At 39.1% G+C, this 27,451-nt stretch overlaps 1 protein-coding gene across 3 annotated transcripts in view; it reads left to right on the top strand.

The window, feature by feature from the left end:
* LOC148026964 (putative potassium transporter 12) overlaps positions 1–13,559 on the top strand; it is a 74,335-nt gene extending 60,776 nt beyond the window's left edge. For 2 of the 3 annotated variants that reach the window (XM_087691516.1, XM_087691517.1), the window contains exon 10: positions 11,362–13,558. In XM_087691516.1, the coding sequence (XP_087547642.1) occupies positions 11,362–12,461 (1,100 nt within the window). In that variant the 3' untranslated portion in view covers positions 12,462–13,558. Of the gene's footprint in view, positions 1–11,361 lie in introns of all 3 variants that reach the window. The other variant, XM_087691518.1, reaches the window with a different exon arrangement.
* The last annotated feature ends 13,892 nt before the right edge of the window (positions 13,560–27,451 follow it).

Here is a 27,451-nt window from a genome sequence, read left to right on the forward strand (position 1 = left end):
AGCATGCAAGGCGCGAAAGAACTTATGAGACTGGCAGGCATTATCTTGCAATGTGTCAGTCAAGTTATGCAGCTTGGCCTGCTGATAAGATTTCAAGCTAAAGACTTGAATAAGATGGGCCAAACGCCGCTCCAGTGACAGCAGAAAATCATCATCCGGGGAATCCAGGAGCAAGGAACGGACCAAGGCCAATAAGTCCTCTGCTGCAAGTCGACGGCGACGACAAAGAGAGGCAGTGTGAATCCCATACTGCCGAGCAACCCGCTGCACATTAGATAGCAGGCGTGCAAACGAAGCCAAGCCCTCAGAGGCGAAGTCCAATAAGAACCTCTCAATCAGTTGCTGCATATAATCCTGAAAAATTGGATGCTTCAAATAAGAGGAGTTGAAGCGTAAAGGGAGCTTATCCAGGAACTGCATAAAAGGTGCAACAGATTGTGCCCGCATCTCAAGCTGGAGGGGAAAATGATCCGACAACGCATATTGCTGCAAGACCTTCATCTCCAGCATCTCGGGAAGAAAATCATCCCCCTGCATGATATACATTCTGTCCAATCGCGACCAAGTGGTTGCATATTGCGCAGAATGAAAAGTAAAACCTGAAACAGAAGGGTGAAGCCACGACCAAAGATCTTGCTTAAGTATGTGCAAAGCAAAGGAGTTCCACACCCGGCTTTCTGGCGTATCCATTACCGAATGCCCTGAGGTGGACTGAGAAGAGTCAACACACATATTGAAATCTCCCATTAAAAACCCTCTGCGGCCAAGTGCCATGGAGCCCTGCAAAGTCAACCATAGATCCCGTCGGGATGTGGGATCATTGGGAGCATAAAGTCCCAGCAGCCATAAAATCTCGCCTTCAAATAGGACTTCGATTACCAGAAAGCGGCCGTGCACATCATTTTTAACAAGAACAGGCTGGTATTTCTCATGAACAATCATCAGCACGCCCGAATAATGCTTAGCATGTGTCCCTGCATAAAACAGACGAAATCCACGACAATCCACAACCTTTCCTGCCTCACCATGACTTTTGTGCTCCACTGCACATAATACATCCCACTGATTTTCATGCAAGACAGACCACATGGTATGCTGCTTATGGCGAGAGCAAATGCCTCGCACGTTCCACGTGGCAATCTTCATATATTTTCAAACAAAGGAAGTCAGGAACGAGGCGCCTGTTGCCTCGATTGCATCTTTTCCGCGAGGGCATCCAGGACACCCTCATCCAGAAAATCAGCCAATACTGCAAATGAATTCGGGCGACCTGCTTTAGAGGTAGAAGGGAAATCCACTACCTTGGGAGCAGGGCGGGGATAACGCCTATCCCAAGGAGTAATCACATTGCCTTTCGCATCAAACGCCAGCTTAGCAGGTGGGCCCTTGGGGCCCTCGGAATAGACCTTCCTTGAAGACGGATTGCGGGGGGCTGACGGGGCCATGGTACGCACAACCTGCTGTGGGGTGACCATGTCTTTCCTGCGCGTGTACGTGCGCACGGAATCCGGGGAAACATGAGGCCCAGGATCTGCCAGGCCTGCGTCCAACTTTTTACCTTTTTTTTGTCGTGCCTCAATCCAATCAGAGCTAGGAGAATCCAAAGCTCGGACCTGTTGTTTACCTTTTTCCATGACAGTAGGGGGCTGAAGGGTCTCCTGTGTCTGGGCATCAAGCACCATGTCATCCTTGGGCTGCACAACCTGCGCCTCCTCAGAAGACAGTTGCCGTTCCGGGCATTCAGCTACAAAATGCCCTAATTTACCACATGAAAAGCAGTGTCCGGCAAAATTGCCCCATTTCAGGCGAAAATGCAAAGGATGCATGCCAGCGCAATTGAGGCGAAGCCACGCAGGCCTTTTCCTGGCCGTATCCCATAACATGCATAGACGGTTTCGGTTCATAGCCCTGAGGCTAGGGGGAACCAGCACTGTGCCCACAACCGCCATCGCGTCTTTCAACAATGGCCAATATACCGCTGGACAATTTTCCACTTCCACCCACACCGGGCATTCGCGTTGAAGCAGACGCTGGAAGTCAGCCATAGGGCGCCATGGTACCACATGGACCAAGCGGCGGTCAAAGAATAGTGGCAACTTGGACAGTAGCTCAGCTCGATGCGATTCGGATTTCAACAGCACCTCATAAAAGCCGCGAGGTCCAAGGAAGATCTCCTCAACATACTCCCCTTGCAATAAGTGGTGCATCCACTGGCGAATATGTGAGAGCACTGGGATCCTGCCGGTGAAAAAAAGTATAACTGCACGGTCATAGAACACTGAGAAGGACCGCAAGACTGATTTTGGGTCCACTGTCGCTTCCAGCACATCATCCGCAGCCGCAGCAGAGAAAGTTTCATTATTATGCTGGACATAATCGCCAAGCAGAGTATTGGCAAAGCCCAGTAAATGCTCCCAGTCTATTTCCTGGGAATCCACAGGTTCGGAGGCAACCTGCGCATAGGAACGGTCCTGAGGACCCATTGGCTCGTCTGAAGTGTGCTTAGAGCGTTTGCCTGCCGGCGGCAGTTCAGAACCCGGAGGCGGCTCCTCCGTGCATGGCACCATATCCTCCAGCTCCTCGGTATCGGAATCAGGGCCAAGGGCTGCCACCGTCCGGTCGAGAAAATCCATATCCAGGCCAGCCATACCGCTGTCTTCTCTCTTTCGCTCGCTCCCTCACTGTAGCAGCAGGATGCACTGTCTACAGTCTCTGCTCTTCAATAATCTGCTGCCTCCTCGGCACAGATCTGTCCTTGTAAAATGTCTATCTGCCTGTCCCTAAACTGTCGTGTCCCGGCCTGTGCAGGGACGTATTTTGCAAGCACACCCTTTGATCCTGGCGATTCTCTGGTCAGGGCTTCCACGATGCAGCGCAGCACGGTTACAGGTAGACAGTGTGCAGGTCACGTTGGCGCGCCAGGTAGGCAGTGTGCAGGTGACGTTGACGGGCGCCCAGGGCCAGCACAGGTGATAGCATCCCCGATTTGCTTGCTCTCTCTCTCGCTTTCTCTGCCTGAGCCCTGCGCACAGGGGACCACGCAGAGTCGCACAGGCCTGGGCACGTGGTGCTGGTCGCGCAAGCAGGCAGGGGCGCAAAGCTGAAGACAAGTCGCTGTAGCGGGCTGAGAGGTGACGCAGACCAGAGGACGATTTGTGGCGAGCAGACAGGCGACAGCGCCCAGGCCTGACAGCGACCACCGACCAGGACCTGTAGGTCAACCAGGCGACGACTGCGACGAGGCCTGCAGGTCAGGCGGCCGGCAGCAGGGCGGGACGCTTGCGCGGCGACATCCTCTCTCCTCTCTCTCTCTCTCTCTCACGCCTACTTGATCTGGGGGCTCTCTCTCTCTCTCTCTCTCTCTCTCTCTCTCTCTTTCTTTCTCTTTTGGGAATTTGTGCCACATGGCATACATGTAACAATTTTCCCATTTAAACTTTCCAATCTAACATTCTCCATGATGGGTGCAAAATTTGACCTCGGCACAGACCAGAGAATTAATCCTCGTGTAAAAATGAAGACAATGACGCGAACAAATTCTGGGGTCTAAAAATAGTAACTCCCTAAATTTTAGGGATGGTGACCCCTGCATTCCTCAAGTTGTTCTGTGCAACTTTTATCATTGTGACCACATCAAAAGTGTAATGTGGCTCAGTTACAGTGACTTTTATTCCGTGAGCATTCTCACATGTGCATCTTTTATCTTGGCCAGACTCATTGTCATGCACCATCTCCAGTGGCTAAGCACACAGTCCCAAACCACTAGCATTCTATTCTTCAGTGTCCATTCAATATGGAATTGGTTCTAAAGCTCAGACAAACCATTAGTCCAATTTGTTCCAATGGCTGTCTCTTCTAGCCATGCGAAGATCTCGCTTATTCCAAGAGAACTCTGGGGGTAAAAAGCAACAGTAACAAAAAAAAGAAAAATAAAATATTTATATAAGTAAATAAGAAAAGCAACTGTAAAAAAATATCACCACCTGGTAACATTTGCAGGATTATCATCTGTATGCACTTTGACAAGCTCAATGCTCTTGCTGTCAAGTACATCTCTAATGAAGTAGTACTTCACATGTATGTGCTTTGTCTTTGCATGAAAGACATGATTCCGTGCTAGCATGATAGCACTCTGACTATCACAATGGAGAACAGGTAACTCTATGATGCCAAGCTCTCCCACCAAACGTGAAAGCCATAAAGCCTCCTTGCATGTCTCAGTGGCAGCCACATACTCTGTCTTTGTAGTAGACAATGCAACACACTTTTGTAGCTTGGAGATCCAAGAGACTGCTCCTCCTGTGAAAGTAAACACATACTCAGAAGTGGACTTTCTGCAGTCCACATGACCAGCATAGTCTGCATTCGTAACGCCAACAATAGATGCCTTTTGCTTTCAGGGGTTGCCATGTATCTGCTAACCAGTCCCACTGCAAAGGCAATGTCAGGACGTATAGCAGCTATAGCATACATAAAACTGCTAATAGCTGAAGCATATGGTATCTTGCCCATTTCAGTCTTCTCATCATCAGATGTAGGGGGGTTCTCTACACTGAGTTTCACTTATGGAGGCAATGGAATCCCAATTGTTCCCCCCCCACCCTCCATATTGAAACGTTGCAAGACCTTGGAGAAAAACTCCTGCTGAGATAGATAGAGTGGGCCTTTTGATCTATCTTTGAGTATTCGCATGCCAAGAATGTGATTTGCATCACCAAGATCCTTCATATCAAAGCTGCCATGAAGACTTTGCTTCAGTGAATCCAAGGCATGAGTATCCCTGCCAGCAATCAGCATGTCATCAACATACAGAACCAAGATAATCAGGCTGCCATTTGCTACCTTCTTAGTGTACAATCAATGATCCACTTGACTTCTATGAAAACCTTGAGACTGTATGAATGTATCAAACTTATGATACCATTTTCTTGGTGCTTGTTTCAGCCCATACAAACTTCTTTTGAGTTTATATACCATTTTTTCTTTTCCTTTTTTCACAAACCCTTCAAGCTGTTGCATATATATATGTCTTCATACAGATCATCCTGTAAAAATGCAGTCTTTACATCCATCTGTATGAGCTCCATATCTTCAGCTGCAACCAAGCCCAAAACGGTTCTCAACGTAGTCATCTTGACTACAGGAGAGAAAATCTCATCAAAGTCAATTCCATGCTCCTGTTTGTACCCCTTTGCAACTAATCTTGCTTTGTACTTTGGTGAGGAACCAAAAGTGACCTTCATCTTGTAAACCCATTTGCATGGAAGTGTTCTCTGCTCTTTAGGCAATTGCACTAAGTCCCAAGTGCCATTTTTCTTAAGAGATTCCATTTCTGACAACATGGCTTTATACCATTTCTTACTGTTCTGTCTGTCCATTGCTTCCTTGAAGCAAGGTGGTTCACCGCAGTCTGTCAACATGACATAATCAGCCACATTGTTTGTACCAGGAACAAATCTGTCAAGTTGTCTAGTAGACCTAGACGATCTCCTAACCCAATGATCATTGTTTGTTGGCTGTTGAGCATTTTTAGCTTGCTGTCCTGGCATTTCAGCTTGCAAATCAGCATTAACAGCTTGCTGTCCTGGCTGTTCATGCACATGTAGTGGCTCATTATCATGGGGAATAGCTAGCTGATCATTTCTAGCATTATTTTCTGCATTTACAGGTTCATTTACAGCAGGTATTTGCTGCTGTACAACGGGCACATTTTGCTGTCCAAAAGGTATTTCTTCCCTAAATACAACCCTACGGACCTCCTCAGTCTTTTCGGGCTGTTTATGCATGCGATCTTCCCGGAAGATAACATCATTGCTGCATACTACTTTCCTTTTCTCGGGATCCTACAATCTATATCCCATTTCACCCTCATCACCATATCCTAGGAAAATGCATTTACAGGACTTTGGCTCAAGTTTGCTGCGTTTTTCTTTACGAATGTGCACAAAAGCCTCACAGCCCAACACTTTCAGATGAGCGTATGAAGGTGGCTTGCTCGACCTCGCTTCTTGGGGAACTCCCTTCCCCAAAGACCTGTTTGGTGACCGATTAATCAAATGTATGGCTGTCATAACGGCCTCTGCCCAAAAACCATGGGGTAATGTAGCATGAGATAGCATCGTATGGAACTTATCCTGTATGGTCCGATTCATATGCTTTGCAACTCCATTTTGGGGTGGATTATGAGGGGCAGTGAGCTCCCTCTTTATTCCTTTGTTGTCACAAAATGCCTGAAAGGCCTTGGACACATTTTTCCCACCATTGTCAGAGCGAAGACGCTTGAGTGTCTTATCTGTCTGATTTTTAGCCAATGTTAAGAAATTTTTAAACTTGTCAAGCACTTCATCCTTGCTACGAATAGGATAAACCCATACCTTTCGTGTAGCATCATCGATAAAGGTGATAAAATATTTCTTTCCTCCTAAAGATAATCCTTGCATCTGACATACATCTGAATGTACTAACTCTAGAGGAGAAGATTTCAAAGAAAGATACTTTTTATGAGACGTCTGAGCATGTTTACCATAAATACAATGATCACAATGCTCAAAATCAGCATAATGAAGAAAAGGCAAGTAACCCAATCGAGAAAGAACTTTCATTCTTGTTTGACTCATGTGTCCCAACTGGCCATGCCACAAAGAAACGCTTGGCTGCTCGGTCATGGCAACAACATGATCACTCATACTCTGTCAAGAAAGTGGTTGCCTTTCAGATCTTTGTTGACTTGGTGAAGTTTCTGAATAGGCCACTATTGGATGGAAGTCAAAGCTTTCACTGTATCTTGCACACTACTAAAAACTTCGAACTTCACACCTTTGCTACCCTTGTTGTAATCTTTTGCTTTGCCTTTTGGTGCCAAGTTGTCATAAATTGGTAGCTGCAAGGGATGTACATTGGTTGCATGTTCCTCATGACCAGCATTAAATGAAGCATTTGCATGATCAACATTAATACCATGAGCACCAAACACCCCGGGGGTAGCAGATGCATTAGCAAACATGCCAGATTGTGCACTAGGTACCATGCCACTATTGCTATACATGGGATTTTGCATTCCACTTGCCATAATTGGATACATTGGGTCTTGCATCCCATGCATTAGTTGCTGCATTCCGTAAGGATTTAGGCCATATATACCCATAGACAAGCCTTGACCAGCCATTGCATGAAAGATAGATCATCCACCAATGTATCTCGGGAGCTCGACATTAGCATGCATGCCTTGTTGTCCAAAACTCATTGGAGCGGCTCTTCCAAGATAGCATTGTGTGCACCTTGAGGTAGAGGTGGCTCCTCGTTCAGTAGCTCATGTTGTCTTAAAGCTCTAGATGATGATATCTTCTCCTTGACTTAGCTTTCCTTCTTAGGTGCAAAGAAATAATTGCACAAATTGAGAATCTTTCCTCAATTGGGCAAAATACATCGGCTGCTGCCTTCAATTGTGTTTTGAATTGATCATCATTTTCTTCTTCTTCTTGCTGGTCATCAATGTTTTGTGGCCTTGAAGGACTTGCTTCATGGCCAAAACCCGCATTCTCAACATGCTGCCCATGTTGTGTACTTGTACCAAGATTGGGTGTTGCATCTTCACCAATCTAGACTTAATTTTCATTGTTCATTGTTCCTTCAAATTGTGAAGCATCACCACCTCTAGACTTAATTTTCAGTAATCAATTAATTACTGAAAAATAATAATTCTCTTGTACCCTACGCATTAATTGGCTTGTGCCCATTCTCATTTAATGTGCTAAGCCCTTGGAACACGAAAGCTTTTTAAACTTTTACTTGGCCATAGTCTTAGCATTAAATGCTTTATTTTGCCTAAGCCACATGATAGCGTAAGTCATTTTAGTGGCTCATTTAATGCTCTAGGCCACAATTGACACCAAGCACCTACAAGTACATGCCCTACATAATTGACAACTTTTGGCAATGTTCCCCAATGCATTACGTAGGTTTTGGACTATCAAGATGCCTTGATTAACTTGCACATCACATGTGCACCTTACATATGCACAACTTAATAATGCCAAAGCTACGCATTAAAAATACACATTCCCATGACACCTCGAATGTCCTTGTCTCAAGAATTGGGGTAGAAGTGATTGACAATGGTGTAGAGTGTGTTGTACTCATGGCAGATATCAAAATGCAATAGCTGTCCAAGCTCGATCATGATGTTGATGGCAAGAGAGGAAGCAATAGTACCTTAGATGTTTGACGGATGCGAGGAGTGTAGATGGTAGCAAAACACATGCAAACAACTGTAAAATGTAGGAGTAGATGTGTTGAGAGAGAGAGAGAGAGAGAGAGAGAGAGAGAGAGAGAGAGAGAGAGAGGCTATGTTTGTGGTGCCTCGAATAGCTCTCTTGTGAGCAAGACCTTATCGTCTTATCACTCTAAAGAATAAAGAATTGAGTGTGTACATATATAGTTAGGGTTAGGGAGTAAGATGGGCGGCCAACCACATTGATCTTTACCCTAGCGACCTCCCACTTAAAAGCCAATGTGCCTTTAAGAGAGACAAAATAATAGTGTGGACATTGTAAGCCTTGACTTGGTATGCATGTCTTGAACAACCTATGTAGAAGTGTAGAAAAGGATGAAATGGCCTATGTAACAGCTTGAGATAAAAAAACGGGAGCTAATGAAGCACTTATGGGCTTACCCGAAGAATTTGTTGACCTCTTTATGCATGTTGAATCTCATCCAAAATGGAGACTATGAAGATTTTTCTTGGCAGCATTGGTTGGAGACTCCCTCCCACTCAGAAACCAATTGTTGGAGCTGTAAGGAGAATGGAGATTGCGCGTGCACACACACAAACACAGAGGTATGTTTATGGTGCCTCCCCTCTTGTGAGATTGGCACCTTATTATCTTATCACGTAAAGAATAGAGAATGAGTGTTTACATATATAGTTAGGGTTAGTGATTAAGATGGGTAGTAGGCCACATTGACTTTACCCCAACAAGATGATGTCATCAGCTATCTATATAGCAGCTAGCGATTGAGTCAATTAGAGGGTGTCTTGTAGAATTGCAAAACACAGCAGTACAGCAGATTAAATCAGGTGGAAATAAGCCACCTGATAATGGAACAGCAAGGTTGTCTGCTCTAGTAAAAAATGCCGCAATACCAGCCTGTGAATGCAGCAGGAACCTCTTGGAATGCTGGCAACTGATGGGTGGTATTTTGCTAATGATGTGGCAGTTTGGGCAGCAGCTGGAACAGTCTTCATGCACTGATGGTGATGTCCTCTAGCTGGCCAGTAGGAGCTCCAAGATGGGATATGGGCAGCAGTGAGAGGATAGATGGGTGTAGGCTGAGGGTAATGATGGCTGCTAAGAATAAGATGAAGGGATGGCCACAACTAACATTATTTAGAGGATTTTGGTGTATTTGTCCTATTGTTGAAAAATAAAGCCTTTTCTTTGGGTAAAAAAAAGTAATGCTTTTTGGGGCTATTTTAAGGAGAAGTAAATAGGGATTAATGCATTGTAATTCAGGATTAGTGGAAACCCTAATTCAAGGGCTCAAGAAATGGTGTTGTACTCCCTATCATGGCTTAATTTCCCCTATTCCCCATTCCTCCTAGATTCTGGAGTGGCCTTGTGTTCATGTGATGCAGGCCCCATGTACTTGATCGAGGTGGTTTTGTACGTTTAGTACGGTATGTTCAGTACATGAATATGTATGGTATGGAACGTACAATTTTTAAAAAATAATAAAATACGTTGTTTTGTACGTTCATTAAAAAATACATATAAAGTTATATATAAAATCAGCCTACACATAAAACGTGCAACTTAAAGATAGATCATGAAGAGGCCTAGGCATTGTGGAGAAGAATGAGGAGAACGGAGGAGAGGGAGAGGAAGAGGGATTTGAGAAAGGGAGAGGGTGTAATATGTATGAATGAAACTTGAAAGTGAGAGAGAGGGAGAGGGATAGAGAGGAAAAGGGAGAAGCATAGTGGCTTGAAAGTTGAGCTCAAGAGAGGGAGATTGATGAAGATGGAGGCTTGTTTGTGTGGTGAGATAGGGGGGCAGGGCTGCCCTTTGATAAGAGTTGAATGGTTGATTTTTGATGGATTTTGTATATTGATTAATGGATTTGGAAGTGTTTGGGAGTTTTTTGCACGAGGTTGATTAGGTTTGAGAAGTTCATGATATTTTTTAGTGGAGATATGATGTTTTGACATGTTCTTGTTGATGTTCTAATTATGTTTGATCGGTTCTGTTTGGGTTTGTTGAGCTTTTGCTTTGCTCTGTTTTCTTTCTGTATGAGGGGATGGAATAATGATTGATGGATTTTGAGAGTTTTTGGAAGCTTATTGATTGATTCTTGATAGTTTTGAATGATTTAAGTTGAGCTAAAGACTTTTTGATGACTTTTTGTTAACCCTTTGTTGACCGTCCGTAAAGCCTCCATCCCTGGTGAGGGAGAAGAGAAGAGGGAGTATGAAAGAGGGAGGAGTGTGAATGAAGGGAAGTTTACTTGTGTAGCAGGCCAAAAAAATAGGAAAAAAAATGCACCTATGGACAGTTTAAATGATCTTTTTTTTTGGGTACAGTTCGAACACATGCAAACTGTGTGGTACTGTATGGAATGAACATACGGTACAGTACCGTACGAAATGTACCGTTCATGCACAGAATGCAACCTAGTACTTGATTAATCTCCAAGATAATAATCCATACTTTATTTGCAAGAGAAATCACTGTTAGAAGGATGGCCAGAAAGAGAAGGGCAACTTGAAGAAGAAACATCAGGTCCAGGTTGACAACTTTCTAAGCACAAATGCAGAATCTCCCGCCATACCTCTGCATTTTAATCCAGCAAGGAAGGAGCCCACAATGTCTTGGGTGTTATTGGTTCATCCTGTTCATTTGTACACCAAGCAAACCTTACCTGTATTGTTTTGGATATGAGAGCCTAGAGCTCTTTTACACATACATGGCACTAGTTTTCCATGATGAGGCAATAGTTTAATATGACACTCTTTTGTAATTTGAGTCAATTTGGTATATTGCACTTTTGAAGCAAGCAACTAACTAACAAGCAACAGGAGAGACATAAACATGGAATATGTCCATAAACTCTCCGAAAGAAATGGAAATAAAATCTGATTACAAACTAGAACAAATGCTGCCCCTTACTCCACGATGGGGTGTAAAAAGTCCACAGTGATCTTGCATTGTATACAATCATAATGTTTGTTGTACTGGTGGTATTTTAGCTGTAGCGTGGTATTCTCTTTTAATTACCATTTGCTAACTTCAACAAATTTTTACATCGCGTGGTATTCTCTTTTAATTACCATTTGCTAACTTCAACAAATTTTTACATCCACAGGTGTTGCAGTTTTAGGTGATATGCTTGTTACAACTGGCTTTGTGACCTTGATAATGGTCATGATTTGGCGAACTTCAATATTCATCGCTCTTGCTTTCATTCTAGTAATTGGGGCTGTGGAGCTGTTATACCTATCAGCTGTTCTTTTGAAAGTGCCGCATGGTGGTTGGGTACCTCTCGTTTTAGCAGTGGTCTTACTTCTGGTCATGTTTATTTGGCACTACGGTACTTGTATGAAGTATCGGAGTGAAGTAGAGCAGAGAATCTCGATGGACTACATGCTAGAGTTGGGCTCCAATCTTGGGACAGTACGAGTCCCAGGAGTAGGGCTGCTCTACAATGAGCTGGTTCGAGGAGTACCAGCCATATTTGGTTATTTTATGAAGAGTCTTCCTGCAGTTCACTCAACAATAGTTTTTGTCTGCATTAAATATGTACCTGTGCCAGTGGTTCCACAGTCGGAGCGTTTCCTGTTTCGACGGGTTTGCCCACGTGACTACCATCTTTTTCGGTGTGTTGCTAGATATGGTTACAAGGATATTCGCAAAGAAAACCATTATATTTTTGAGCAGCTACTTCTTCAAAGCCTTGAGACCTTTATACAAAAGGAAGCTCAGGAAATAGCTCTGGAGTTTGAAAATTTTGGAATGGAGTCAGATGATAGCGATAGAGATGTTTCATTGTCAGACACTCTATTAGGGAGGGCTTCATCCTCAGAGCCACTTACAACACCATTGCTATCAGCTGCAGCACCCTTGTCATCAATAACCTTTCAAAGGGCAGAGTTTTTTGTAGACCGGTCATATGAGAGCTCTGGTTCTGACCTCCCCTCTGTTGTGACGTCTGGTGCACCTAATTCTAGTGTACTTGATGACATTGCTGTGAAGGAGCTTGCAGTTCTGCGAGATGCAAAGGAGTCTGGTGTGGTTTATCTCCTTGGTCATGCAGATGTGAGGGCAAAAAAAGAATCTTGGTTTCTTAAGAAACTTATAATCAACTACTTTTTTTCCTTCTTGTCAAGGAACTGTAGGGCAACTACTGAAACATTAAGTGTCCCACATACTCATCTTTTGCAGGTAGGAATGACATACATGGTTTAGATATAGCGTCTGATACCACATTTTTTGCTCCTGTAAAATTTTTCGGCATGTCTGGAGCAAATTAAGAAATTTCTCATTGTCACTGAAAACTTACTTTTTCAGTTTTTGGCTCAAATTTCCTTCCCAATCTTCTTTTTTGGATTTATGAGCCAGTGCCACAACTTATAACAGAAGCAGCAGACTCACTCTCATAGCATGCCTGTTGTATTTATAGGACAGATGTTCTCTGATGTATGTTTCCAGATATGCTATGCACATGGGGCTATTACTCAGTTTAATGTCTTCTATCAGCTGAATGCGCTCAGTATAAAAGGTGTGCCTTACACAATCAGTTTGTAGATTCAATTGTATGGCAATGGATACAGCTTATGGCTCTTCACAGATGATGGTTATGGGAGATGCGCATACACAAAGGGGCATTCCCTTGGGACTAGGATTGGCTTGAAATTAGGGTTGTGAAGATGTAAACAGCAAACAAACAGTGATTTTGTCTGGGATCTGCAAAACCCTGCCAAGTAGAAGCCAGAAGGCAGCCATCTTTGACCCCTTATAGTAACTTTAATCAAGAGGGAGCTTATGGGACCATATTTGCAAGTACAATCCAAGCAATGCAGATGGACTCCCAAGTGTTTTGAAGGGCTGATGCTTGTCAAAACTTGCTGAAGTTCAAGAGGCATGACTCAAGGCTCTTCATTATCTCGTGTTTGTTAAGACAGTTGATAATTGTGTGGCATTTAACTCATGAGGCTGGGTTTGAGCGGACAAAGATAAGTAGCATGGAAGTGCCCATAGCTCTTTATGTAGATGCTTTGCAAGAGGCAAATGGCTTTAGAAGTAGCTACAGGTCATGGGTGGAGGATGGGTGCGCACTCCCAGAAGATTGGGTCAAACTTTACAAGCATGTTCATTTAGAGGACATAACATCTTTTGAGAGGTCTCAGAAGTTTAATGTTGGCAAAGGCTTGGGCTCTCATTTCAGACAAATTAGTAGCATGTTTATGAGTTCCAAAACCAGTATGCCAGTTAAATCGATGAAACCTTTGTACAAAATTGACCATCCATTTACAGCCAATATATTATGATCTTAATTGCAATGAAATATTTTATTACAACTTGAATACATCATCTCGCGTTTCCAAAAGTCCCTTTTAGATATGATTTGGCAGTAAACTTGCAACTATCTTGTTTAGAAGAAACAAATGCTTGCATCTTGAAAAGAAAGACATGATCTCATGAAGGTAGCTTAAACAAGAAAGTATCAACACAATCGTTATGTGAAAGACAGTCAAGCAATATAACAGAAGTACAATCAAGAATAGAAAGTAATGTATGTCAACAATCTACTTATGCGAAGACCAATAAATGTTGTGGGGAGATAACTAAAGGTGGATTTAACGAAAAGCACCATTGCCCAAATAAAATGTATGTGCACATTTATATTGTAGATGGAAACTCATTGTTTATTTTTTGTTGTTTTATTGCTATTTTTATTATTGCAAGACGTTCTGGTTTGAAGTTCCCAATTTGAAATTACATTTTAAAGGATGAGTTACAAGCTCAAGCACATCTTTTGCAGTGGTAAGCCCGTGCACATTTATATTGTGGTGAGTGATTGTAGTACTAGTTATCCCAAATATTTTGTATGTATATAATCTATTGCTGTTCGAGATATCTTTCAATATCAATCCAAAATAACTTGTAATTAGGGATTATGTTGTCTTTGCTCTTTTTATTCTTAGGTGATACACACAATTAGTGCAATTAGTTATTGTGTGAAGAGGCGTATGTATTCTACAAGCATAATGACTGACACTTGATGCGGATGTAGATTCATATGATATTTGGAGATTCAAACAGTAGTAGGATCGTTGAATGTAATTGTAGTTTTGCAATGTAGATCATTGAATTGAGGATTGCACTATCCATTCAGGGGGATTTTAAGGGCTTGCAATGTACATCATAAGGTGCAATTTGTAATCAAATAGTCGCAAAGTAGCTTTTTTGTAATCAAAGTTTTCCAAAGGTGTAGGCTAATTACTTAAAAGAAATGAGATTAGGATCATCCCTTCAATCCATATAAATATCAATGTTGTAATTTTTATGTTAGTTAATAAAGCAATGAAATGCCAAGACTCTTGAAAGGCATGTTGATCACATGAGCCATAAGGAAAGGATAGATTGAGTTGTTCTCATAAAGTATTGATTCATGTGAATGAAGCTCATTTTGAGGAGAGCAATTTTATTGTGTTGGACACATTTAAGCATAGATGAATAAGATTAGAGATTGAATTTGCATATGGAAATCTTGTATCCTTCATGAGGACCGATGAACTCATTTTGAAGAGAGAGGAACTGCATGTGTTGAATTGGTTTGAGGACCAATGAACAAAACAAAAAATCAATAATTGTATTTGCAAAATTTAAACACATCAAGAATATGATGTGTTTCATATGCATCTTTTAGTAGTGGATGGCAAAGGCATTGTGGTGATGCTTGCAAGTTCTATTATGTTTGTATAGGTGGGGGCCTTTAAAATAACATACTTATTTGATGGTTTATCATTGGAGTGTTATTTCTACCATTTTGCAAGTGTAGACTACATAAGAAATGAAAGTCCAAGACTTGTTTAACTCCATTTTCTCGAGAATAAGAAAGTTGTAAGAATGTATCAAAGTATTGGTACAAGACATACATATAATGAAGAATAAATGAATGCCAAAAGTTGGAATGTGCTTGAATAGGTTTGGTACTTCTCTGTTGTAAGTGTATCCTTCTAGATCAACGATACCTATATAGAATAAAGGCTCTCATGCTACTATCACGGGGCACCTAAAAAGCCACATGGAACAATAGGCACAATACATCAACATCTATATGGTGCAAGGTGAAAGCATGCAAAACCATGTAATTTCAGTAGCCCATCGTTTTAGGTTTTTTAGAGGTCTACTACTATGATTCTTTTGTCTCAATATATAATTTTATTTCTCTTCTAAGTTTGCAAATTAATTTTGGATATTCCATAGTTAAAGGGGTGCCTTCCATCATGCCACAATCCAAAAGCCCTTGTATTAAAGAAGTGCACTACCTTGTAATGCATTTCCCTTGGTTTGAAGTAAATCATTAATCTCATATCATCTCTCTCTTTTGGACTTCTTGTTGCAATTTTTTGATAGTTGTCATTCATTTGATTCTCTTCCTAACCTTCCAAATTAATAGTCACCTCAGATTCAATGTCTCGAGTTGATTAATAGTAAGTATTTGCACAAGGTGAGTTCTATAAAAAATTTGTTCTCTCTTCTTAGTGGATGCATTGGAAACCACCTTTATTGGACTCCAAACACTTGGAGATCTTTATCATCTATTTTCCTCATGTTTCTTCATGCTACTTGTTAGGGAGGCCCCCATATCCATGGGATTTTAATATTTGCAATATAGTTTCATTGAGTAATGAGAAAATAGTGTTTTCCATACCTTATTCTCTTTTCATTTCCTCCATCTTCAATCTTCTTATTATTTGTAGTCACCTATGTAGTTAGCTTTTCTTACAACTTAGTTGAGCATAGATGCACTTTGACAAGTGAGTCCTTTGGGACCATATTTTTTGCTTCCAAGTTACAAACTTGGTAGGAATTCCTCCCAAGGGCTTTGTTCTTGTGTTGGCTTGGATGGTATTGCTAAGACCTTTGAAAGTCTTTGGATGCATCTCACAATTAAAACAAAAACTCAAGTCTAGCCCACGTTGTGAGGGAAGTGGTGGAAAAGCTTGAAAAAGAGCGCTTATTACTAAATGTGAATTAGGATTTAAGGAGTGTTGAAAGAGAACCATGTGGAGTAGCTAATGTTGAGAGAAATGTCATGTCATCAAGGTAGAATGCGTGTACATGCGTGTGCGCGCATGCGCGAGCGCGCACACACACGCACGCGCTTGTGTGCGCGTGCACGCACACACACACACACACACACACACACACACACACACACACACACACACACACACACACACACACACACACACACACACACACACACACACACACACACACAGGCTAGCTATGTTGTACCAATAGCCATTGTTGCCTTATTCCATTCGGCACTTAAGCTTTGGTGATGAATACCATTTTAAACTCGTATAATCGCAATCAAAACCCTTTGTTGGGCCTTGCTAGCCTAGTTGATTTGTGGATCATTCATGGTATATCTACAAGGTCTTATTTATCATATTGTTATAGGCACATTATTCTTTCTTTAAAAATTAGATAAGCTCTATGCAAAAAAACATTGAATGATCAAGAAGATAATGCTCCATATTAGAATTTGGTCTACCTAGATTTGTACATCTCTATCTTCTATTAATTGTGAACATGTATCTCAAAATTGGAGAATAGCCATTAGACAGGGAAAAGCAAGATGTACTTATTGCAAAAGTTGATACTCAAACATTATATAGTGTATAAAAGTAAGTGGTCAATTTAGGAGAGTAGTTAATGCGACTTCACTATGCTTCAACCCACTTGTTTTTTAGATTTGATTTGTTCACAAGCACACAAATCTCATTGGAAATATGGGCTTATTTTCAAACCTTTTAAGAAGTGATAAGTTGGTTGAGAAATAGAAAATGGAAAGCATCCCAAAAAAATGACTCATTTGTATTTCAATCTACTTTTACATAGTGCAAAATAAACTAGAAATCACTCTTCATGTGTATTAATATGCTACATTTCAATGGTTTGACTCCTAGATGCATACACATGACATTTAATAAAGAGAATATTATGCGGGTTAAGTATATATAAATTTGTATGCTTCAAGAATGATTTTCCCATGAGATGATTGTTGTGCCTATGGGGTGGTCATGGAATAAGTTGATGCTTTCTTATTGATTAAGTAAATTGTCATCACTATTGATATTTTTGAATTACTAGTTAATTTGAACATTTTAGTAGAATGGTGGTAGAGATTGTAAACTTTGCATCATATAAGAATGTTGCCCCCGATTTGACATTTGCTAATGTCAATCAACATCAACACTTAGGGCACATGGATTGCACCCAATTAAGAGAGGGCAAAAAGTTGATACCTAGCATCTTTATGTTGACATAAAGTCTCACTATCAACCACTAGAAAAATAGATGAAGGAAAACAAACATAAAGTTTGATTATCAATCACTAGGAAAATAGATGAAGGCATTTCATGTATCACATGAAGAGAAAGAACATAGGAGGAATTGGGAGTGCCATTTAGACCATTTGGACCATTTATATGTGTGGATAGATTGATCATTGAACATCAAAGGGTCTAGTTACAAATGCACTGCCATCATTTTCGAACATTACTTATTGCATTTTAGAGGTGATGCTAGATATGGTCTATTGAATTACATCAAACATTTGGAGGAGAAATTGTTATTATAGAGACATACAAATATATATAACATAAACAAATTGCTAAGCTTTCAAAAGAGAAATGGGCTATATATAGAAGAATTATGACAAGCAAAGATATTATTCAATAGTTTTAGAGAACATTGAAATCTTTAAGATACAATATTTGGGCGACTTAAAAGGAGAAAGGGATTTAGCAATATAACGAAATTAAAAGTAAGAAGTGGAGGGATGAACAAGTTGGTTGAGGCTTTGAGGTTTTTTTGTGTGACCAACTATGGCAACACAAATTCTTCTTAAATGTAGCTATGCACTAATTTAGTGAATCAAAATGTTGTACTTTGTGCAGTTCCCATAAAAAGTAGTGCACCTCCTTTCTAGAACAACTCGTCATTCATGAGATTGGTGATGGTTATAATGGTTTTTTATGGTATAGACTTAATCTTGTTGCATAGAAAGATGTTCTAAGATGGGAGAATCACTTATTAATGAAACATAGAGATGACTTGTTGCAAAAACTACGTGATTGCCACTAGAAGATCCATTCATTAGAGAACATATCAAAGCATATCAGTGGAAAAAAATGATTTTAGGCCTTATAAATTGTGAAAGAAATTTCAAGAACATTGAAAATCTCGGATGAGGAGGAGGTGGTTGCGCTAAAAGAATTTGTGAAGTAAGGTACTCTTCCTTGAGAAATGTCATATGGCTTTATTTAGAATCATATTTTATTTGTGATATTGATCTTATTTAGGTTTCTTGTTCAATCGAATATTTATAAGAGAGATGTTTCGAAAGCATCTCAATTTTATTGTGACCTTTTGCCTTTGACAGTTCCAAAGGATATTATTAAAATGAAAAAATTCAAAAGAGCAAAGAGATAATGCTTGAATATTTTCATTATTCATCATTCTTTGGATATTGAGAAGGTACTAGTTAGTATTGGCATTAGTTGAGATGTATATATTGATTTTTTTCAATTAATGCAATCAAACATGAAATAATGTAAAACGCATAATTTTTTTCTTCCAAGATCATCTTTGGTGAAGACTATCAGACAAAGAGTCAATGGTAATTTGATGGAGCTTTTGGGTGAACTTTTTGTATCAGGGCCATCTTCAAGGGAAAGAAAAAAGAGGTTATTTTCAATTAATTCAACAATAAATCCTTGATTTGCCTACCTTGCAACGTTTGATGATCAAATTTTGTAATCTATCTCTAAAAGAGGCGCAAGAGTATCAAGTCCATGTAGTGATTAATACTCAATTTGAACACAACATTTGGTGGTTGGGAGCTTTGGAAGTAGATACAAATAATTTGAATGTATCACAATGTGTTTTCCATCAAACTTCAATACCTGATATGATAAAGAGTCAACAAGCAGCAAGAGAAGAGCTCTTTATTGAGGGATTTGGAAACTACAAAGTAGAGCGACACATAGCCAAGGATTTGAAGAAACTCAAATGCATCTAGAATGTTTTAAAGGGAGCCACTTCTACATGTCTTTGCCTCTATCATATGTCTCTAGCAGCAAAGTTGAACTTAAGAAATTGGCACATCAAAGACACATAATTCAAGGCAATTTTGGATATTCCTTTAGCCAATGTTCATATCCATATATTTCATGCACTTTACAAAATAATTGAAAAATATATAGGATTTGCTTGGAAGGTTAAGCCCTTGTTAGTAGCTAGAAAGGATATTATAACCAAGATTGAATAAGTTTTATCTTTAATTGATTTGCATTGAGATAATGTTATCATTAAACCAACCCTCGTTAGCTAGAAAGGATGCTATAAGCAAGATTGAGCAATTTTTATCTTCAATTGGTTTGCATGGAGGTAATGTTTTCATTGAACTAGATCCTTAGAAATTTACGAATGGAATTTTCATCCCCAAAAAACCATCTATTGGTGGGGTGAAGGCTAGAAAGTCTTTGGGCTTTCATGAAAAACGTTTCAAGATAAACTATAGAGACATTGGCATAACTATTAAGTACAATCAATGGAAATCTTTGCATGATGGAATTAAGGTTCACCCTGCTAATGGACATGCTTGGAGTAGAAAAGAGAAATATATTTTTTACTATGATAAAAATATATGGAAATATGGTGATCTCAAAGACTTTAAAGACCAATCAGGCTTTTTAAAAAGGCAATGATAGAAGCATGGGGTAATCAACACTTCACTCACTATATGATATGATAGTTATGTTGTTATATGTCTTTATTGACTAACTCATATAGTTTTTTTAAATAATTTTTGTTTGGTTAACTATGTAGCACATTTTATACAACTATACCCCATATTTCATCAAGTAATATGGAAGTCTCTATATCTGGTCAAGTTAAGGTATGGAAAAAACTCATTTTTAAGCAAGACCAAAATATTTCAGACATACAAGAGATGGAGGTGGAAGAGCCAAATAAAATAGCTTATTGAAGGTCATTCAATGTTTTTATAGGTAAATTTGGCACAAAATCAAGCTTAAAGACACTAGTGATGGGTGGGTCAATCATGCATTATGGCAATGGTAGCAAGTATGGTACATGAGGCGAGGAAGTTGACTGTGCATGATTTGTAGGATGCAAGTACATATTGCATGCACATGCAATGATTGGTGGCCAATTGACAAAACAATGTATCGAGTTAGCACCCTGGGGTGGTGCATGCCACTCAATGGCATACATGATATGACATACAATGGTAATCAAGGCAAGAACATAGTGCACAACAAAAGGTAGATTGTCAACTTGCACCTGACGCAAGCCCTCAATCCAACCAATTAGAACCTTACATACTTAGGTAGAGCAACCATTCTCTTCATAAATCCACTCACTGACAAATAGAAAAATGCATGAAAATGCAAGAAAGCATACCTTGTGTGTCAATGCTGCCGGATGTTGAAGTAACCAAGGGTTTTGTGTATGATCAACAACATGCATTTCACATTTTCATCTTCTTGGCTCCCATGAAATTGAGTCCCCATGTTTTTGGAGGTTTGATATTTTACAAAGTTTGATTTTTAAGCTTTGCACAAATTTTCCAATATCAACAAAGAAAATAGCACTTTATAGGCAATAATGTCACACCATTGTTTATAGACAATAATGTCACACCATTGTTTAGCGAGAAAATTTAAGGTTTCGTGTTCTTTGCGTTTAGTGTTTTGGGTTTTGAATTTTTGAAATTTTCTTTTTTGTGGGTGTTTTTGTGTTTCGCTTTATTTCATCTTTCTTCATGAGACAACTCTTTTCCTTTTTCAATTGTATTTAAGATCCAATGCCATTGCTTCTTCACATCCACCACGAAGTAGCCAATGATGAGAGAAGAAGATAGAGAGGAAGGAGAGAAAGCAAATGGAGAAGGGCTTCACCTTGTTAGATCCTTGACTCTCTCATAATCTCACATACTTTTACACAACTCCAAACTCAATCCTCTTACCAATGAATGAAAGAAGAGGAAGAAAAGCAAGAAGAAGTAGAGCTTCACCTTCCAATCAATCCCTCACTTAAGACACCTCTTTCTCTCAAGAGTGGAGGCAAGTTGATAGAATATAAGAAGTGAATAGAAATCTTCAATAGTAACACTAGTGGAGCTTTTGCAGTATGGATGCACCAAAAGGGTCAATACAACTGAGACCTCCCACCCTTGTATAGACCGAGATTAGGGATAGGGTGACCATTTGCATTTTAGGATTTACACCTCTTTTGTGTTTTAGGATTTGTACCTCTCTTGGGTATCCTACCCACTGAATGGGATCTAAGCTACTCTAAAACCTGTAGAAAAAGCACCTAACTCTAATATATGAGGTGAGATATTTTTCCATCTTACACCATCGTAGTCTCACTTCACTATGGTACCTTTGTTGAAAACCCATTGTTTTGAAAAAATCCCAGAACTCTTTCACATTGGGAGGCAAAGAATGGTCTCTTAGACTATCACAATTTCCTGCATGATTAATATAAATAGTAAGAAAGTGTAGAACACCTTTGTCTCCATGTGTATTGTTGTAATGTATGGGTGTCCAAGGTTGGTAGGATACAAAGAGGAATCTTGAATAAATATGTGTCGATTAACCTTGATATCCCCAATAGAAACCTTTAAATTGAGGCAGGTTGCGTACAAGTCCCTAGGAGTAGTCTACATCCTCCATCCATGCTCTATATCCACCATCCATTTGTTGTCCTCATATACACTTCTAACCATAACATTGATTTCAAAAATCATGATCAATTATAGAAATGAAAGGTGCTTCAAGGTCTCCAATTTTCATTAATATTTTAGTGGTTGGTCTAGGCCAATGATTTTGAGTATACTAGCTTCTAGATATAACCCCTACAACCACTTTTTCACTTAATGCATTTGATGTACTCCTCTTGATGTATAGCTATTGAACAAGTGCATTTTCAGCCTCAACAACTACATTTTTATCTCATCAAATATATTTTTAGCATGCTCTTCATCATCATGCATTGCCTGAATACCCTATAAATTTGGGTCTTCCTCTCCTTAAACCATAGCATGTGTCAAATCCCAAATAGACTACCATTTTCTCTTCATGATACTCTATGTTGGCAATGCCAAGAGTGTAACTTCCTCTTTAGTATTTAATATCCATTCTTCTAGAACCTTCTTTAAGTTAGTAGCAATATTAATAGCTGATTGCAATTTATAGCATGGTTGTTTTCCCTTTGGTTTTGCATGTTCTTGTTTCTTTTCTTTTAATGCATCATTCATAGAATGCTTAGGTGTAGCCCTAACATGAGGTGAAGGCTAATTAGACTCATATCCAAAGTTTCATTTTCTTGCCAAGCATAGACACACAATTAGGATATTTCTCAATTTGTAAACCAAAGGTTGTAGCTTCAACTAAAACGTATACACTTTTCATAGCCATGCCACCCACTAATTTTTGCATTCTACCCTTTTGAAAATTGGGATTGTATGATAGCTGTCTCATGTAGATGAAAATTTCTATCCTTAAAGAAGATCAAATTTTTATCCAAGGTACTTTATACATCTCATAGTCTCTACATTCATGCTTCATGTTATCACACCAAATACATCTATGCATAAAGTCTTCTTAAATTTGAGCTCTTGGTCCTATAGATTGCCTTTTCTCTTGTAGTTTTTAAGACTAAGTTGCAAGTCATGCATGCCTTTTACCGATTCATTCATTACATCACCTTTTACTAGACCTGTTGTAGAAATTGAATGCTTGCTTACTTGTTCAGTTGCCTTGCTTGGAACTGAAGGCATAGTCCCAACATGTATCATTTATCTTCTTATTTGTTTCTAGACAAATTCTATGCAACCCCTTTTGCATAGTTTTGCTAAAAGTGTCCGAGTCTCATTATTCTACATTGAAGGATGGATCCAGTAACAAGCTTGCTCACATGTTTTATGGATCCTACAGGAACTTGAAGCACATTGGAGACTTGGCATATAGATTGGAACTACCCTCTTCCACTAAGATTCATAATGTATTCCATGTTACTCATCTCAAGCCTTTCTATGGTGCTCCTATTGATACAGTTGATGAGCTGCCACCCATAGATGAAGAAGGTCTTATTCAATACATTCTTGAGGCTATCATAGGTTAGCATGAGAAGAAGCTTCGCTCTCACTCTATCATTGAATATTTGATTAGATAGAGAGGTTTACCGTCTAATGAACTTCTTGGAGGTCCAAATCTACGAGACACATTGGTGGGTGGCTGAAGCATAATTACTATGGTGCTAGTTATGATGCAATCAAGGTCTTGACATCAATCTATTTTAGAACAATTTTTATTATGTCAAATTTTCAGACTTATGCCACCTACATATAGCCAAAGTACTCTTCAAGAGCTACATTTTGACATGTGACATGCTTCATTTGGATACTTATACTAGAAGTTATAGTAGATTTGGTTCAGTAGGATCTATTCTTACATCAAATTGTCTTCTTCATTTTGAGTCTATTTCTTGAAGACTTTAAGGCTCCAAACTCTTTTGAAGAACTCATGATCATGTATATAGCTGAGGCTTACTTTCATTTCTTCATTTCAATCCATATGTCTTCAAATTTTCATTATTTTTCCTACTTTGTATAGTTGAAAATAGAGTAGTATGTAAGTTTGTTTTTGTGGGCAAAAACCTTTGGAACGGAAAGGATTGTTAAAAGCTGGGAAAAATAGATGTTTAGTGTAGAAACAATAATAAGACCTTGTCACACGGACATAGGTATAAAAGGGAGAGACATGTAAAATTTTGAATCTTTTTGGAACATTAATACATCACTGTCTCTTACCTCACCTCCTTGTTCACAACTTCTATGGCTTCTTTGCTTTTTCTATCTTTCTCTCTCCTTTTCTAGTCTTTCTCTCTCTTTTGCACTCCTCTCTTCTACAACTTTCTCTCTCTCTCTCTCTCTCTCTCTCTCTCTCTCTCTCTCTCTCTCTCTCTCTCTCTCTCTCTCCAGCCCTCTCCTTGACAAGATAGCAGTGATGAGTTCAACTTAGAGGAGTTTTAAGAATTTTACAAGAGAAAAGTGATTAAGCATGAATTGATGATGCCTCATACACCTTGACAGAAATGGTATTATTGAACACCTGAATCGTACCTTTGTGGAAATGGAAATATGGATGCTCAAGGGAAAGGGATTTCTTAACCAAGTTTAGGCCAAATTTATTAATACTATAAGTGTTCATTCTCAACCAAAGCTAGATAAAGTCTCTCAAGGACAAAACACATCAAGCAATAAAGGGGGACCACCCCCCTAGTTAAACCACCATAGACTACATCTCCCAGTACATCAAATAAAACAACATTCTACACTAATAAGAAATCATGTGTCTCGTGCTTTAAAATTTTATGGATGTCAATGTTGTGTGTGTGTGTTCCAAAGGATTATCGAAATAAGTTAAAACCAAAAAGAACCAAATATATCCTTTTGGATTGTAGTGATGAGAAAAGGCTTAAAAATTATATGACTAAGACACAAAGAAGAACTAGCAGGCTATGATGTGGTATTGAAGAAATAACCATCTTCAATGAGGAAAACTCAAGTTCTCAAGCACTTTATCATCAAGAAAAGAGTCCAATATGAACTGATTCCCAAGAGCTATCCGTATTCCTAAGAAGGAGGAAGCATTGTCTTCACATGATGAGGAAAAAATTCACTAACTTGTTGCTATGACACTGAAAAAGCCTTTGCTATGATAGGTAAAGAAGCTCTATGATTGCAATAGGTCTATGACTACATGATCTGTTGAGGAAAAGGCATATGGACCAAGGAGGTCTCAAAGGGTAGAGGAGAAAAGAAAGGCTTCTTCTAAGCCTCTTCTAAGATAGTTAAGTATTTCTTTGATGGCTGAGATTATGAGAGAAGTAAAAGAGCCAATTGATTTGAAAGAAGCACTTGTAGATCAAACATGGAGAGCAAGTATGCATACTAAGTATGACAACATAATGAATAATAATTTTGGGAGCTAGTGGATTAGTCGACAAGAGAAAGGTTATTAGTACCGAGTGGATTTAGAAGGTAAAGTACAATGTTGCTAGACGTTTAGAAAAGTAAAAGGTCAAATTGGTTATAGAAATATTTTCATAGGCTCAAGGGTTTTATTTTCAACAATCATTTACTGCAATTGCTAAAATGACTACTATTTGCACAATAGTGCTACTCACAAAAAGTGACAAGTTTACTAAATGAAGACCTGTCATTCTAAGAACTAGCTTTGTAAGTTGAAAAATCCATTGTGTGGGCTAAAGCAAGTCCCTTGAGCATGGTACCAATAGATAGATAAGTTCTCTTTAAGCTTAAGCTTCAAAAGATATGCCTCAAGTATTTATTTTTATATTAATAAGGATGGTAGAATGTTTATAGTAATTGTGCTATATGTGGATGGCCTCCTTATTACAAATGACTATGAATAGATGATCCATCAAACTTGAAAATCTTTAATCTCTGAATTTGAAATGATAGACTTGGCATCATTAGATTGTTTTATGGGGATTGAAGTTTAGCAAGAGTTAGGAAAAATATTCATCCCTTAAAAAAAGTATGTTGTTGGGGGATCTTAAAATTATTTCGTATAACTAATTACAAGGAGATAGCTAATACCAATGGAGATCAATGAAAAGTTATCCATTGAGGATGCATCAATATTAGCAAACATTGGGAGATATAAGACATTGGTTTATAGTCTTATCTATTTATGCAACACCAAGTGAGATGTTCATTTGGTTATTGGTGTTTTAAGTTGGTTCTTAAGCAAATCGTATTAGAATCATTGAAAAGCTAGAATATGGATGCTCAAATACTTGAAGAGAACTCTTGACTATGGTATCACATAAAATTTTGAAGCTTTTTAGATGGGGAAGTGTGACTTAGACTAGGTAGGAGATAATGATTCTATGAAGTCAATTTCTCACTATCATGTGGTTCATTTTGCACAAAAATGCCTTGTGAATCTACCTAAAAATTCGTAAAATTTTTTAAAGTGTGCCTTTAAATATGATTCTCATATGCAAATATGTCTGCTTAGGATGAATTAGTATTTTGTGCAACTTGTAGTCCATGAGTGGCATAAATGAGATCTATGCAAAAGAGGATGCATGGGATGAGTTTAACAAAGCTTTCAAGGAATAATATTTCATCAAAGATACAAGATTGGTTACTCATAAATCTTTCATGGAGTGTTTCATAAAACCTAATAAAGGGTTAGCTGATACGATAGAGAGCTTTTGTGGAAGTTTAAGCACATGTATAATTAGTTGGATAATACGGAGCAACAAGCTCTAGAAACTGAAAAGATAAAGAGTTTTTTTGTAGTTGGTTGATCCTAGATTGATGAAAGCATTGAACCATGATTGAAAATTGAACGATAATATGTTAAAGAAGATTTCTTTATGCTTTGTCAAGAGGCAAGAAAAAGGGACAAGATGCATATTTGACCTATACCCTTGATTGCAAGCAAGGTAACTCATCATGTAGGTACGTATCCTTATGTCAATCACCTAACCTACTAGTGAGTAATATCATACCACATCATCAAGACACATAGTGAATGCCAACTCATGTAGAGCTCGACATCTCAATACTTTCCCCTGAGCTCAACATGAGTTCCTAAACTCCAAGCATAGTTCTGAAGTGTTGAAGCTTTTCAACTCTCAAGGCCTTGGTGAAAATATTAGCAACTTGATCCTCTATGCTAATGTAAGCCAAGTTAATATCACTTGCGAGCACCTACTTTTGAATGAAATGCTAATGGACCTCTATGTGTTTGATTCATGCATGATACATTGGGTTCTTGGCCAATTGAATGCCACTAAGTTTATCACAATAAATGATAACATTTTTGTCCATCTACATCCCCAAATCACCAAATAGCTTGTGTAACCAAGCTACCCCACATGTTGCAATTGTAGCACCTCTATACTCTACCCTTTTACTAAATAAGGCAATTATCAACTATTTCTTACTACTCCAAGTAATAGTAGCATTGCTAAAGGAAAACAAAAAACTACTAGTAGATCTTCTGTCTGAAATATAATCAGTCCAATCTACATTTGTGTAACCATGATTGTTCAATGGTATACCTACACCATAGAATAAGACA

The sequence above is a fragment of the Lygodium microphyllum genome, chromosome 13, assembly GCF_053477565.2.
Source record: "Lygodium microphyllum isolate KBCC chromosome 13, Lygodium_microphyllum_v1.1.10, whole genome shotgun sequence".
Classification (NCBI taxonomy): Eukaryota; Viridiplantae; Streptophyta; class Polypodiopsida; order Schizaeales; family Lygodiaceae; genus Lygodium; species Lygodium microphyllum.